The following is a 16484-nucleotide window of genomic DNA, read 5'->3' on the forward strand; positions in this document are numbered from 1 at the left end:
GACAGTTTAATAGTTTTCTCAGTGGAGGGACAGATTTCTGTAGCTTTTTAGTCTACAATCCTCTATGACATCATTCTTGCTTGACTTACTATTTTTATTTTATTATTTTTTTGAGATAGTGTCTCACTCGGTCACCCAGGCTGGAGTACAGTAGCATGATTTCAGCTAACTGCAGCCTCCACCTCCCAGGTTCAAGCAATTCTCCTGCCTCAGCCTCCTGAGTAGCTGGAATTACAGGCATGTGCCACCATGCCCAGCTAATTTTTGTATTTTTTAGTTGAGATGGGGTTTCACCATGTTGGCCAGGCTGGTCTCAAACTCCTGACCTCAAGTGATCCACCTGCCTTGGCCTCCCAAAGTGCTGAGATTACAGGCATGTGTCACTACTCCTGGCCTTGTTTGATTTATTTTGAAACAATGTTGCTAACTTCATACAAACTTAAAATTGGGTTTTTACCAATACTTTTCTAATCCTTATTTGCACAGTTCTGGCTCACAAGTCAAAGAAGGCTCTGGCTTGCTTGCCCTCTGGGCCTGTTCCTGCCATGAATATTAAGGTAATTTTAGATGGTTCACTGTAAAATGTAATACATGCTAGGTCACTCTTTTCTTATGCAAAAAAAAAAAATCAATGTAAAAGCAGATGTCTAAACCTACTTCTTAGATAATTTAACAGGAAAACATATCCTTGTAGGGCTGAATCTTTGATTCTGGCCAGAACTATTTTCTTACCAGTTCCTGGAAGCTTTCAACCTGAGCAAGATCGGCATCTTGTGAGTCACAAAACCTCTGACTTGATGTCCAGTTCTTGGTGTCATCAGAAAAATAGAAACACTTTCTTTGAAAACCAATCCAGCTTTCTGGGCATGCAGCTTGAAGACATACTGATGGCTTTTGATGGCAGTTAGCTCTTATTGCTGAAAATAAAATAAAAATAAATAAAATAAAAAATAAAAATTTCTTACTTTTATATTGTATAAATTACCAAGTGCTAACATACTTTCTGACACTCCTGTTAAGTATTAAATGTAATATTTTCATTTTTCAAATGAGAAATATGATGCTAAATAGAATTGCATACATTACACAGCAAATGGCAAAACTGAGATTCAAACTCATGCCTTCAGCAGGGGGTGAGCTGAAAAAGGAGTTATCAGTAACTTAAGCTTGCTCTGGGCCATGTATCTATTTGGCTCTCAGCAGTGTTACCCTTTCTTAAAATATTAGATACATTAATGATAGCATTTGATCAGCTTTGGAGAACAGATAGTTCTCCAAGTGCTCTAGATCAGGGGTCCCTAACCCCTACGCCACGGATCAGTACTGGTCCATGGACAAGTCAGGAAGCAGGCTGCGCAGCAGGAAGTAAGCAGCGAATGAGTAAGTGAAGTTTCATCTGTATTTACAGCCACTTCCCATCACTCACATGACCTCGTGAGCTCCACCTCCTGTCAGATCAGCAGTGGCATTAGATTCTCATAGGAGGGCAAACCCTATTGGGAACTTCTCATGTGAGGAATCTGGGTTGTGGGCTCCTTGTGAGAATCTAATGCCTGATGAACTGTCACTGTCTCCCATCACTCACAGATGGTACCATCTACATTCAGAAAAACAAGCTCAGGGCTCCCATTGATTCTACATTATGGTGAGTTGTATAATTATTTTATTATATATTATTACACAATGTAATAATAATGGAAATAAAGGGCACAATAAAAGTAATGCACTTAAATTATCCCCAAACCATTCCTTGACCCCAGTCCATGAAAACGTTTTCTTTCACAAAACTGGTCCCTCATGCCAACAAGGTTGGGGACTGCTGCTCTAGATGACTTGGTAAAATGAAGGGCAGGATATAGATGCCTTATGTGAATAAGGTTTCTTGATGTGAAAAAGCCTTGAATATGTCTAAATACTATCATAAATATGAAATAAGTTGTACAGTGAGCTTCCTTCCACTAAGGAGATTTAGTGAGGTTTTCTACACTTTGAAGGCAGCAATACTTCACTGGACAGGCTTTTCTGACCCACTTCTTATATAATCAGCAGAAATGCTCTCTTCGTGTGGGATCGAGATCAATGAGTGTCTCTCCAAATAGTTGTCACTGAGCCCCTAGTAGCTAACTGTTCATCTTCTATTATATAACCACCTTCTCCCTTCAACTCAATAGTTCTGAAAGTGTCTATGACAGACCAGAATGCTGGGTATTCATAGAATCATTACTATCAATTGGCACCATTATCCGTGGATTTGGCCCTTACGAGATGAGAACTCACTATTAGTTATGAATAATAACTGGTATAATCTGAATGTCAAATCATAACATGAGGCAAATGTGTATTGTACTTGGTTTGGTATCACAAACAAGGTACCAAATTATAACTATTAAAATGTAATTTCTTGAACCAGACCATAAGGCAGGATGACTTTCCCCAAATCTGTACATATTTGTTGTGCTATCACTGCTCCTGTATCAAGCGGTTTAAAGAAAATGACCAGACCAGAGAGGACAAGATGGCGCATTAGGAACAGCTCTGGTCTGCAGTTCCCAGTGAGACCAATGCAGAACACAGGTGATTTCTGCATTTCCAACTGAGGTACCAGGATCATCTCACTGGGACTGGTTACACAGTGGGTGCAGCCCACAGAGGGCAAGCAGAAGCAGAGTGGGGCGCTGCTTCACCCAGGAAGCACAAGGGGTTGGGGAACTCCCTCCCCTAGCCAAGGGAAGCTATGAGGGACTGTGCTGTGAGTTGCTATCTGGCCCAGATACTATGCTTTTCCCACAGTTTTTGCAACCCACAGACCAGGAGATTCATTAGAGTGCCTACACTACCAGAACCCTGGGTTTCAAGCACAAAACTGGGTGGCCATTTGGGCAGTCACCGAGCTAACTGCAGGAGTTTTTTTCATACCCCAGTGGTGCCTGGAACCCACTGAGACAGAATCATTCACTCTGCTGGAAAGGGGGCTGAAGCCAGGGAGCCAAGTGGTCTTGCTCAGTGGGTCCAATCCCCACAGAGCCCAGCAAGCTAAGATCCGCTGGCTGGAAATTCTTGCTGCCAGCACAGCAGTCTGAAGTGGACCCCAGATGCTCAGGCTTGGTGAGGGGAGGTGCATCCGCCATTACTGAGGCTCGAGCAGGTGATTTTCCCCTCACAGTGTAAACAAAACCCAGGGGGAAGTTCGGACTGGGCGGAGCCCAACACAGCGCAGCAAAGCCACTGCAGCCGGACTGCCTCTCTAGATTCCTCCTCTCTGGGCAGGGCATCTCTGAAAGAAAGGCAGCAGCCCAAGTCAGGGGCTTATAGATAAAACTCTTATCTCCCTGGGACAGAGCACCTGGGGGAAAGGGTGGCTGTGGTCACGGCTTCAGCAGACTTAAACATTCCTGCCTGCCAGCTCTGAAAAGAGCAGTGGATCTCCCAGCACAGTGCTCGAGCTCTTCTAAGGGAAAGACTGCCTTCTCAAGTGGGTCCCTGACCCCCATGCCTCCTGACTGGGAGACAACACCTAGCAGGGGTTGATAGGCACCTCATACAGGACAGCTCAGCTGGCATCTGGTGGGTGCCCCTCTGGGATGAAGCTTCCAGAGGAAGGAACAGGCAGCAATCTTTGCTTTTCTGAAGCCTTTGCTGGTGATACCCAGGCAAAGAAGAAATTGATAAATTCCTGGACATATACACCCTCCCAAGACTAAACCAGGAAGAAATCAAATTCCTGAATAGACCAATAACAGGTTCTGAAATTGAGGCAGTAATTAATAGCCTATCCAACCAAAACAAGCCCAGGTCCAGACAAATGCACTGCCGAATTCTACCAGAAGTACGAAGAGGAGCTGGTACCATTCCTTCTGAAATTATTCCAAACAATAGAAAAAGAGGGAATTCTCCCTAACTCATTATATGAGACCAGCATCATCCTGATACCAAAACCTGCAGAGATACAACAAAAAAGAAAATTTCAGGCCAATATTCCTGATGAACATTGATGTAAAAATCCTCAATAAAATACTGGCCAACCGAATCCAGCAGCACAAAAGCTTATCCACCACGATCAAGTCAGCTTCATCCCTGGGATGAAAGGCTGGTTCAATGTATGTAAATTAATAAATGTAATCCATTACATAAGCAGAACCAATGACAAAAACCACGATTATCTCAATAGATGCAGAAAAGGTCTTTGATAAAATTCAACACTCCTTCATGCTAAAAACACACAATAGACTAGGTATTGATGGAACATATCTTAAAATAATAAGAGCTATTTATGACAAACTCATAGCGAATATCATACTGAGTGGCCAAAAGCTGGAAGCATTCCCTTTGTAAACTGGCACAAGGCAAGGATGCCTTCTCTCACCACTCCTATTCAATATAGTATTGGAAGTTCTAGTCAGGGCAATCAGGTAAAAGAAAGAAATAAAGTGTATTCAATAGGAAGAGAGGAAGTCAAATTATCTCTGTTTGCAGATGACATAATTGTATATTTAGAAAACCCCATTGTCTCATCCCCTTAAAACTTATTAAGCCGATAAGCAACTTCAGCAAATTCTCAGGATACAAAATCGATGTGCAAAAATCACAAGCATTCCTATACACCAATAGCAGACAGACAGCCAAATCATGAGTGAACTCCCATTCACAATTGCTACTAAGAGAATAAAATATCTAAGAATACAACTTACAAGAGATGTGAAGAACCTCTTCAAGGAGAACTACAAATCACTGCTCAAGGAAATAAGAGACGACACAAACAAATGGAAAATCATTCCATGCTCATAGATAGGAAGAATCAATATTATGGAAATAGTCATATAGCTCAAAGTAATTTATAGATTGAATGCTATTCCCATCAAGCTACCATTGACTTTCTTCACAGAATTAAAAAAAAACTTTAAATTTCATATGGAATCAAAAAAGAGCCTGTATAACCAAGACAATCCTAAGCAAAAAGAACAAAGCTGGAGACATCATGCTACCTGACTTCAAACTATACTATAAGGCTACAGTAACCAAAACAGCATGGTATTGGTACCAAAACAGATATACTGACCAATGGACAGAACAGAGGCCTCAGAAATAACACCAAACATCTACAACCATCTGATCTTTGACAAACCTGACAAAAACAAGCAATGGGGAAATGATTCCCTATTTAATAAATGGTGTTGAGAAAACTGGCTAGCCATATGCAGAAAACTGAAGCTGGACCCCTTCCTTACACCTTATACAAAAATTAGCTCAAGATGGATTAAGTCTTAAACATAAGACCTAAAACCATAAAAACCTGAGAACAAAACCTAGGCAATACCACTCAGGGCACAGGCATGGGCAAAGGTTTTATGATTAAAACACCAAAAGCAATTGCAACAAAAGCCAAAATTGACAAGTGGGATCTAATTTAACTAAAGAGCTTCTGCACACACACACAGAAACTATCATCAGAGTGAACAGGCAGCCTACAGAATGGGAGAAAAATTTTGCAATCTATCCATTTGACAAACGGCTAATATCTAGAATCTACAAGGAACTTAAACAAATTTACAAGAATAAAGCAAAAAACCCTATCAAAAAATGGGCAAAAGATATGAACAGACACTTCACAAAAGAAGATATTTATGTGGCCAACAAATATATGACAAAAAGCTCATCATAACTGATCATTACAGAAATTCAAATCAAAACAATGAGATACCATCTCATGCCAGTTACAATGACAATCATTAAAAAGTCAGGAAACAACAGATGCTGAAGAGGATGTAGAGAAACAGGAACACTTTTACACTGTTGGTGGGAGTGTAAATTAGTTCAACCATTTTGGAATACAGTGTGGCAATTCCTCAAGGATCTATAACCAGAAATACTTGGTCTATACCCAAAGGATTATAAATCATTCTACTATAAAGACACATGCACACGTATGTTTATTGTGGCACTATTCACAATAGCAAAGACTTGGAACAAACCCAAATGCTCATCAATGATAGACTGGATAAAGAAAATGTGGCACATATAAATCATGGAATACTATACAGCCATAAAGAAGAATGAGTTCATATTCTTTGCAGGGAGACAAATGAAACTGGAAACCATGATTCTCATCAAACTAACACAGGAACAGACAACCAAATACTGCAGGCTCTCACTCATATGTGGGAGTTGAACAATGAGAACACATGGAGGCAGGGAGGGGAACATCACACACTGAGGCCTGTTGAGGGTTGGGGGGCAACGGGAGGGATAGCATTAGGAGAAATACCTAATATAGATGACGGGTTGATGGGTGCATCAAACCACCATGGCACATGTATACCTATGTAACAAACCTGCGGGTTCTGCACATTTATCCTAGAACTTAAAGTATAATTAAAAAAAAAAAAAAGTTAGAGACCAGAGCTATAACTGCAAAGCTCTATTAGGAATTTTTATAACTAAAGCCAATCTAAATAACTCGATCTAAATGGGGAAATACCACACTTGAATAGTTAACTAACAATCTAAATGTTAAATAAAACATAAAAATGATACAAAGTAATAAATAATAACACATTTAAAAAAAGAAAGAAAGAAAATGACCAGATTAGAAGATGGCTCCAGCTATTGGCTCCACACAAGAAATCATTTCCAGTCAAAGTGCTAGCTGAAAGGAAGAGAAACACATAATGGATAATAAAGGAAAACAGTCATAAGTGTCAATTTCATATGCTTACTGTAAAAAAAAAGGCTATAATTTTAAATTACATTTCAGAATACATTCCCTTGATTAATATTGAGGTACTTACAGACTACAAAAATTGTCTCTTTCCAATTTTTTCTTTCTTAAATAGTTACAATTAGTTGACTTAAATCTCTGAAATAAAAAAATTATTTTTGCCTCATAAATGTATAAAGTATATTATCTGTGGTTTCAAAATGGCAAAGATAATAAGCAAAAGATTTGCAAATGAATAGAAATTATCTAGAACATAGAGTGTTCCAAGTATTGCTGACTCTAAGTTATGTAAGCAGTATTTGAAGGGTCTCTGAAATTACTTCAGAATGTAATAACGGGGTAGATTTTAGGTTGATATCCAGATTGGCATGAGGTTTGGGGAAAGTGCTTTTGTAGTTTTCTATGTCTTAGCTTGGTCTATATTAGATGCACTGCAAGCATGTTTTCAGGTACAAAATAATTTTTATAGCTAAATTGCTTTTAGGGTACAATCACTAAAAGGAGTTTGTTTTCTAGGAAGATGGGCTACATATGCTAAAAAAAACAAGGGGCAGAACATGTTCAAATAGCTAGGAAGAAAGAATAGGCTGTCTGTGATGTTATACAGCCACTTAGTAGTTGTGTGTACTTTAAACCATCTGTTTTGCTATTTTTCATGAAACAAGGTTGTTGTGGAGGTAAAATTAACCATGTCCCTAGATTGGACAAGAGACTATTTTTCAGTTTACTATTTTTTAATTTTTGCATCAATATTCTTAAGGAATAGTGGTCTGTCTTCTACCTTCTGAAGACTCTGATCATCTCACTAAACTTGGAATAATGTGAACCCTATTTACATAATTAAAATTTTTGATGCCACTTAAAAAGTTATTGGAGTTTAACTCAGTTAGTGAAACGATATATTAAAAACTGTAAAGAATAACAAAATTATTTAGATTCTTTCTCTTCTTTTTACAAGTATAATTCTCTCTAGATGAATAAAGATTACAGTTCACTTACCGCTTAAAGCAGCAACCATTCCACACACTATGATTGTCAGAAACATGATTAAGAAAAATAAGGGCCAAATTAAGGTAGCTTTAATAGAATGCTCTTTTGAATGCAGATAACCTGGAAAAAATTATTGAAAAACATTTTAACAATTAAATACAGATATAATACTGCCAGAAACATTAAGCATCAAAATGTTATTTTTATTTAATTCCTTCGCTTTTCACTAGAGGATCCAAATGACCTGTCATCTTATGAACTTACTATTCTATCTCCAGAATTTAATCATTTTCCAAAGTTAAAAGAATTGATTTTAACTTTCCAGCTACCATATTCAAGTTACCCTTTCAATTGGAGAGATTCATGTCAACTAAACCACAGGAACGAAATCAACAAAATCCAAATCACTGGAAATTCAACATAGCAAATTATTCTGATTCCTGTCTAAAAATGTAAAGAAATATTTTTAAATGATATTAAGAGGAAATCTATCGATTAAAATAGACTTAAAAGGCATTGTTTTGGAGGAAGGCAGGCAAAACTGGAGTGATAAAGTGATTATTGTAGAGGTCAAATTAGTGTTATTTTTGGAAAGATAGGAGAGTGAATAGTTAAGAATACATGGAGGGCCTCTGAGCCACATAACAACGATCTTTCTCAGACAATGTTTGTAGTTGTATTAGTCCATCGTCACTGCTATGAAGAACTGCCCGAGACTGGATAATTTAAAAAGGAAAGAAGTTTAATTGACTCACAGTTCTACATGGCTAGGGAGGCCTCAGGGAACTTACAATAATGGTAGAAGAGGAAGCAATCATGTTCTTCTTCACATGGCAGCAGGAGACAGAAGTGCCTAACAAAGGGGTAAAAGCCCCTTATAAAACCATCAGATATCATGAAAACTCACTCACTATCATGAGAACAGCACGAGGGTAACCATCTCCGTGATTCAGTTATCTCCCACTGGGTCCCTTCCAAAACAAGTGGGGATTATGAGAACTACAATTCAAGATGAGATTTGAGTGAAGACACAGCTAGGCCATATCAGGAGTCAACAAAGGTGTTTATCTTATAATAATTAATCAAGCTACATATTTGTATTGTATAATTTCCTATAGTTGTGTTATATTTCAAAATGTCTTAGGTTATCTAAAACCTCTGATGAAATTTATTATTGGAACCCTGTTCTGACACAATCTCTTGCATACAATTCACACTTCTAGTTAATTTATCTAGGTTTGTCCTTAGCTAAATAGGCATATTTTTCTCCAACATTCCCCTCAACACTAGAGACATTAGCAAGCTTTACATTGATGTTTCCCAAGATATTTGTCTTAATCAATAGATTTTAGTTTTTATCAGTTTAAGCTGACAGCAATACTGAATTAAAAATATAGAGTTCACATATGCCCCTGTACCCCCTTTATCAAAGATTTAAGAAATCATAAGAGAATTCAGAGGAAAATAAATTCTACATGTAGAGAAACAAAGATAAAAATGACATTTACATTCTCCTCAAAAACCATGCAAGCAAGAAGACAGCGGAAACAAATATTTAAAGTATTAACAGAAAAAACCTTATTAACTTAGAATTCTTTAGCCGAAAAAATTCTTCAAAGTGAATGAGAAACAAACACTATTTTGGACAAACAAACATTGAGATAACTTGTTGCCAGTAGACCTGTCTTATATCAAAAAACAAAAAAGTTAAATGCAATTATTTTAAAAGGAAAGAGAATTATACAGGTTAGAAACCTAAATTATATGAAAAAGGAACAATATAAAAAATAAGTGAAGGTAAAATAAAACTATTTATTTTTCTTATTCTTAATTTATCTAACAAATGGCAGTTTGTTCAAAATAACAATAGTAGCAATATATTTAATTATATGTGCTTATGTATACATCTATTATATATATTTTATATGCTTATGTATTCTTATATGTAAATAAAATAAACTACAGAAATGACACATGGGATAACAGCAGAGAATTAGGTTTTTTTTATTCTAAGGTACTCACAATACCTGTGAAATGGTATAGTATTATTTGAAAGCAAACATGTTAGTTGTGAGTGTATATTGCAAACACTAGGGTAACCACTAAAATCACATTTTTAAAGTATAATTGATATACTAAGAATGAGAAAATATGGAACTTTATAAATGCTAAGTTAAAAACTAAAAATGCAGGAAAAAAATGGAAGGCATGGCTGGGTGTGGTAGCTTACACTTACAATCCTAACCCTTTGGGACACTGAGGCAGGAGGATCATTTGAGGCCAGAAGTTCAAGACCAGCCTGGGCAACGTAGCAAGACTCTGTCTCTAAAAAAATTAAATAAAAATTAGCCAGGCTTTGTGGCACATGCCCGTAATACCAGGTACTCAGGGCTCAGGTGGGAGAATCACTTGGGCCTACGATTTCAAGCGTACAGGGAGCTATGATTATACCACCACACTCTAGCCTAGTGAACAGAATGAGACTCTGTCTCTGAAAAGAAGAGAATGAAAAACAAAAATAGAAACAAAGAACAAGGCAACAAATAGAAAACAGAGGCCGGGCGCAGTGGCTCACGCTTGTAATCCCAGCACTTTGGGAGGCCGAGGCGGGCGGATCACGAGGTCAGGAGATTAAGACCACGGTGAAACCCCATCTCTACTAAAAATACAAAAAATTAGCCGGGCCTGGTGGCGGGCGCCTGTAGTCCCAGCTACTCAGAGAGGCTGAGGCAGGAGAATGGCGTGAACCTGGGAGGCGGAGCTTGCAGTGAGCCGAGATTGCGCCACTGCACTCCAGCCTGGGCGACAGAGCAAGACTCCGTCTCAAAAAAAAAAAAAAAGAAAACAGAAAGAAATATGGTAGATATTTAATCCACCTATATTAATAATCATTTTAATATCAATGATCCAAATGCACCAATTAAAAATCAGAGATTAAACTATATGATATCTGCAGAAAATGCACTTTAAATATAAAGACACAAATTAAAAGTAAATGGATCATGAATATATATATGTATTATATCATACTGGCACAAACAAAAGAAAGCAAGAGAAGCTATACAAATTTCAAACAGAACAAACCTCAAAGCAAGGAAATTTATCAGGAATGAAGAAAAGCATTGCATAATGGTATAAGAATTAGCTTTCCAAGAAACTATGTTATGTTTCTGCATAACAAACCTAAATGTGCACGCACCTAACAAGAGAGTATTTAACTACATGAGGCAAAAATTAATAGAACTGCAAGGAGAAATCGATGAATTCATTATCATAGTTGGAGATTTCAACAACACTCTATTGGAAATGCACAGATCCAGCAGGGTACAGTGGCTCATGCCTGTAATCTCAGCACTTTGGAAAGCCCAAAAGGCTGGATTATTTGATCTCAGGAGTTCAAGACCAACCTCAGCAATGTGGTAAAATTCTTTCTCTACAAAAAGACAAGAATGAGCCGAGTGTGGCGGTATTTGCTGGTATTCTCAGCTACTCGGGAAACTGAGGTGGGAGGATTGCTTGAACCCGGGAGGCAGTGGTTGAAATGAGATGAGATTGCACTACTGCACTCCAGCCTGGGTGACAGAGCGAGACTCTGTCTCAAAAACAACAAAATAAAAAAAAAAAAAAAGAAAGAAAGAAATGCCCAGATCCAGCAGGCAGAAAATCGGTAGAACTTAGGTGAACTCAGCATCACCATCAATTAACTGAATATAATTGACATTTATAGACTACTTTGTCCAACAACAGCAGAATACACACTCTCAAGATTACATGGAATAGTCACCATAATAGACCACCTTCTGGGCCATAAAACATATCCTAACAAATTTAACAAAATAGAAATCAGACAGTGTCTACTCTCAGACCACAATGTAAATAAACTAGAGTCAATAACAGAAAGAAAATTTTAAAATCCCACTAATCTCCACAAACATGTGGAGATTAAACAATACGTTTCTAAACAACATATGGGTCAAGGAAGAAATCACAACAGAAATTTTAAAATATTTCAACTAAACGAAAATGAAAATACAGCTTAACAAAATTTGTGGGATGCAGTAAAAGCATTGTTTAAAGAGAAATTGATAGCATTGAATGCATCTATTAGAAAAAAATAAAGATCTAAAATTAATGATCTAAGTTTACACCTTAGGAAACTAGAAATAGAAGAGCACATCAGGTACAAAGTAAACAGAAGAAAAGAAAAATTAGAGCAGAAATAAAAAATGGGACACTAATAGAAAAAAGTTATCACAACCAAAAACTAGGTTTGAAAGATAAAAAAAAAAAAAAATGGGTAAGGCTCTAGCCAGGCTAATTAAGAAGAAAAGAGGAAGGACACAAATTATCTATATCAGAAATAAATAAGGAGTTGTTACTACAGATCCCATGGATGCTAAAATGGACAGTTCTATGTCCACACAGAGGATCAATCACTTGAGAGACATAATTTGTCTAAACTCATACATGGAGAAATAGATGACCTAAATATGTTTACATTTATTACAGAAGTTGACCTTCCAAAACAGAAAGCACCATGTCAAGATGGACTCACTGGTGAATTCAACCAAATATTTAAGGAAAAAATTATACCAATTCTCTATAATTTGTTTTAGAAGTTAGAGCCGAGAGAATACTTCTTAACTCATTCTATGAGGCCAGCTTTATCCTAATAGGAAAATCAGATTAAGACATCATAAGAAAAAAAAACTATGGACCAATATACCCCATGAACATAGATGCAAAGCCTTAACAACACATTAGCAAATCCAATCCAATGATGTATAAAAAGAATTATACACTGTGATGAAGTGAAATTTATTTCAGCTATTTAAGGTAGGTTCAACATTCAAAAATCAATTAATGTTATCCATAACATTAACAAGCTAAAAAAATCACCTGATTATATCAATATATACAAAACAAATTTAACAAAATCCAACACCCATTTGTGATAAAAACTTTTAGTAAACAAAATTCAACACAGATTTGTGACAAAAACTCCCAGTAAACTAGAAATAGGGAAGAACTTCTTCACCTTAATAAAGAATATCTACAATAACCTACAGCTAACATTCTCAAGTATGGTGAGAAACTTGAAGATTTCCCACTAAGATCAAGAACAAGGCAAAGATGTCCCTCTCGCCAATACTTTACAACATTGTTCTGGAAGTACTAGATAATGCAGTGAGACAAGAAAAGGAAATAAAGGAAATAAAAGGTATACAGATGAGAAAGTAAGAAATAAAACTGTATTTCTCTGCAGATGACCTAATCATCTATGTAGAAAATCCAAAAGAGGAATTTATCCATTTCTTCTAGATTTTCTAGTTTATTTGCGTAGAGGTGTTTGTAGTACTCTCTGATGGTAGTTTGTATTTCTGTGGGATTGGTGGTGATATCCCCTTTATCATTTTTTATTGCATCTATTTGATCCTTCTCTCTTTTCTTCTTTATTAGTCTTGCTAGCGGTCTATCAATTTTGTTGATCTTTTCAAAAAACCAGCTCCTGGATTCATTAATTTTTTGAAGGGTTTTTTGTGTCTCTATTTCCTTCAGTTCTGCTCTGATTTTAGTTATTTCTTGCTTTCTGCTAGCTTTTGAATGTGTTTGCTCTTGCTTTTCTAGTTCTTTTAATTGTGATGTTAGGGTGTCAATTTTGGATCTTTCCTGCTTTCTCTTGTGGGCATTTAGTGCTAGAAATTTCCCTCTACACACTGCTTTGAATGTGTCCCAGAGATTCTGGTGTGTTGTGTCTTTGTTCTCGTTGGTTTCAAAGAACATCTTTATTTCTGCCTTCATTTCGTTATGTACCCAGTAGTCATTCAGGAGCAGGTTGCTCCGTTTCCATGTAGTTGAGCAGTTTTGAGTGAGTTTCTTAATCCTGAGTTCTAGTTTGATTGCACTGTGGTCTGAGAGACAGTTTGTTATAATTTCTGTTCTTTTACATTTGCTGAGGAGTGCTTTACTTCCAACTATGTGGCCAATTTTGGAATAGGTGTGGTGTGGTGCTGAAAAGAATGTATATTCTGTTATTTGGGATGGAGAGTTCTGTAGATGTCTATTAGGTCCGCTTGGTGCAGAGCTGAGTTCAATTCCTGGGTATCCTTGTTAACTTTCTGTCTTGTTGATCTGTCTAATGTTGACAGTGGGGTGTTAAAGTCTCCCATTATTATTGTGTGGGAGTCTAAGTCTCTTTGTAGGTCACTCAGGACTTGCTTTATAAATCTGGGTGCTCCTGTATTGGGTGCATATATATTTAGGATAGTTAGCTCTTCTTGTTGAATTGATCCCTTTACCATTATGTAATGGCCTTCTTTGTCTCTTTTGATCTTTGTTGGTTTAAAGTCTGTTTTATCAGAGACTAGGATTGCAACCCCTGCCTTTTTTTGTTTTCCATTTCCTTGGTAGATCTTCCTCCATCCTTTTATTTTGAGCCTATGTGTGTCTCTGCACATGAAATGGGTTTCCTGAATACAGCACACTGATGGGTCTTGAGTCTTCATCCAATTTGCCAGTCTGTGTCTTTTAATTGGAGCATTTAGTCCATTTACATTTAAAGTTAATATTGTTATGTGTGAATTTGATCCTGTCATTATGATGTTAGCTGGTTATTTTGCTCGTTAGTTGATGCAGTTTCTTCTTAGCCTCGATGGTCTTTACAACTTGGCATGATTTTGCAGTGGCTGGTACCGGTTGTTCCTTTCCATGTTTAGTGCTTCCTTCAGGAGCCCTTTTAGGGCAGGCCTGGTGGTGACAAAATCTCTCAGCATTTGCTTGTCTGTAAAGGATTTATTTCTCCTTCACTTATGAAGCTTAGTTTGGCTGGATATGAAATTCTGGGTTGAAAATTCTTTTAAGAATGTTGAATATTGGCCCCCATTCTCTTCTGGCTTGTAGAGTTTCTGCTGAGAGATCCGCTGTCTGATGGGCTTCCCTTTGTGGGTAACCCAACCTTTCTCTCTGGCTGCTCTTAACATTTTTTCCTTCATTTCAATTTTGGTGAATCTGACAATTATGTTTCTTGGAGTTGCTCTTCTCAAGGAGTATCTTTGTGGCATTCTTTGTATTTCCTGAATCTGAATGTTGGCCTGCCTTGCTAGATTGGGGAGGTTCTCTTGGATAATATCCTGCAGAGTGTTTTCCAACTTGGTTCCATTCTCCCTGTCACTTTCAGGTACACCAATCAGACATAGATTTGGTCTTTTCACATAGTCCCACATTTCTTGGAGGCTTTGTTCGTTTCTTTTTATTCTTTTTTCTCGAAACTTCCCTTCTCGCTTCATTTCATTCATTTCATCTTCCATCACTGATACCCTTTCTTCCAGTTGATCGCATCAGCTCCTGAGGTTTCTGCATTCTTCACGTAGATCTCGAGCCTTGGCTTTCAGCTCCATCAGCTCCTTTAAGCACTTCTCTGTATTGGTTATTCTAGTTATACATTCGTCTAATTCTTTTTCAAAGTTTTTAACTTCTTTGCCTTTGGCTTGAATTTCCTCCAGTAGCTCGGAGTAGTTTGATCGTCTGAAGCCTTCTTCTCTCAACTCATCAAAGTCATTCTCCGTCCAGCTTTGTTCCATTGCTGGTGAGGAACTGCTTTCCTTTGGAGGAGGTGAGGCGCTCTGCTTTTTAGAGTTTCCAGTTTTTCTGCTCTGTTTTTTCCCCATCTTTGTGGTTTTATCTACTTTTGGTCTTTGACGATGGTGATGTACAGATGGGTTTTTGGTGTGGATGTCCTTTCTGTTTGTTAGTTTTCCTTCTAACAGACAGGACCCTCAGCTGCAGGTCTGTTGGAGTTTGCTAGAGGTCCACTCCAGACCCTGTTTGCCTGGGTGTCAGAAGCGGTGGCTGCAGAACAGCGGATTTTTCGTGAACCATGAATGCTGCTGCCTGATCGTTCCTCTGGAAGTTTTGTCTCAGAGGAGTACCTGGCCGTGTGAGGTGTCAGTCTGCCCCTACTGGGGGGTGCCTCCCAGTTAGGCTGCTTAGGGGTTAGGGACCCACTTGAGGAGGCAGTCTGTCTGTTCTCAGATCTCCAGATGTGTGCTGGGAGAACCACTACTCTCTTCAAAGCTGTCAGACAGGGACATTTAAGTCTGCAGAGGTTACTGCTGTCTTTTTGTTTGTCTGTGCCCTGCCCCCAGAGGTAGAGCCTACAGAGGCAGGCAGGCATCCTTGAGCTGTGGTGGGCTCCACCCAGTTTGAGCTTCCCAGCTGCTTTGTTTACCTGATCAAGCTTGGGCAATGGCAGGCGCCCCTCCCCCAGCCTCGCTGCCGCCTTGCAGTTTAATCTCAGACTGCTGTGCTAGCAATCAGTGAGACTCCATGGGCGTAGGACCCTCTGAGCCAGATGTGAGATATAATCTCCTGTTGTGCCATTTTTTAAACCCGTTGGAAAAGCGCAGCATTAGGGTGGGAGTGACCTGATTTTCCAGGTGCTGTCACCCCTTTCTTTGACTAGGAAAGGGAACTCCCTGACCCCTTGCGCTTCCCGAGTGAAGCAATGCCTCGCCCTGCTTTGGCTTGTGCATGGTGTGCTGCACCCACTGTCCTGCACACACTGTCTGGCACTCCCTAGTGAAATGAACCCGGTACACCTCAGATGGAAATGCAGAAATCACCCGTCTTCTGCATCGCTCACGCTGGGAGCTGTACCTATTCGGCCATCTTGGCTTTGACAATTCTGGGAACTGATACGCAAGGTTACTGATATGTAAGGTTGCAGAATGCATGGCTAATACACAAAAGTCAATCACTTTTCTATATGCCAGAAATAAAC

At 38.3% G+C, this 16484-nt stretch overlaps 1 protein-coding gene across 6 annotated transcripts in view; it reads right to left on the minus strand.

The window, feature by feature from the left end:
* The window catches only part of CLEC2D (C-type lectin domain family 2 member D), a 29352-nt gene that overhangs the window by 6644 nt on the left and 6224 nt on the right, over positions 1 to 16484 (minus strand). For 4 of the 6 annotated variants that reach the window (XM_003265459.4, XM_003265460.4, XM_003265462.4 and 1 more), the window contains exons 2-3: positions 7715 to 7825; positions 733 to 917 (exon numbers count right to left, since the gene is read on the minus strand). In XM_003265459.4, the coding sequence (XP_003265507.1) occupies positions 733 to 917; positions 7715 to 7825 (296 nt within the window). The remainder of the gene's footprint in view (positions 1 to 732; positions 918 to 7714; positions 7826 to 16484) is intronic. The other 2 variants (XM_003265461.2, XM_030804718.1) reach the window with 1 other exon arrangement.

Source organism: Nomascus leucogenys, chromosome 23 (genome assembly GCF_006542625.1).
Source record: "Nomascus leucogenys isolate Asia chromosome 23, Asia_NLE_v1, whole genome shotgun sequence".
Lineage (NCBI taxonomy): Eukaryota > Metazoa > Chordata > Mammalia > Primates > Hylobatidae > Nomascus > Nomascus leucogenys.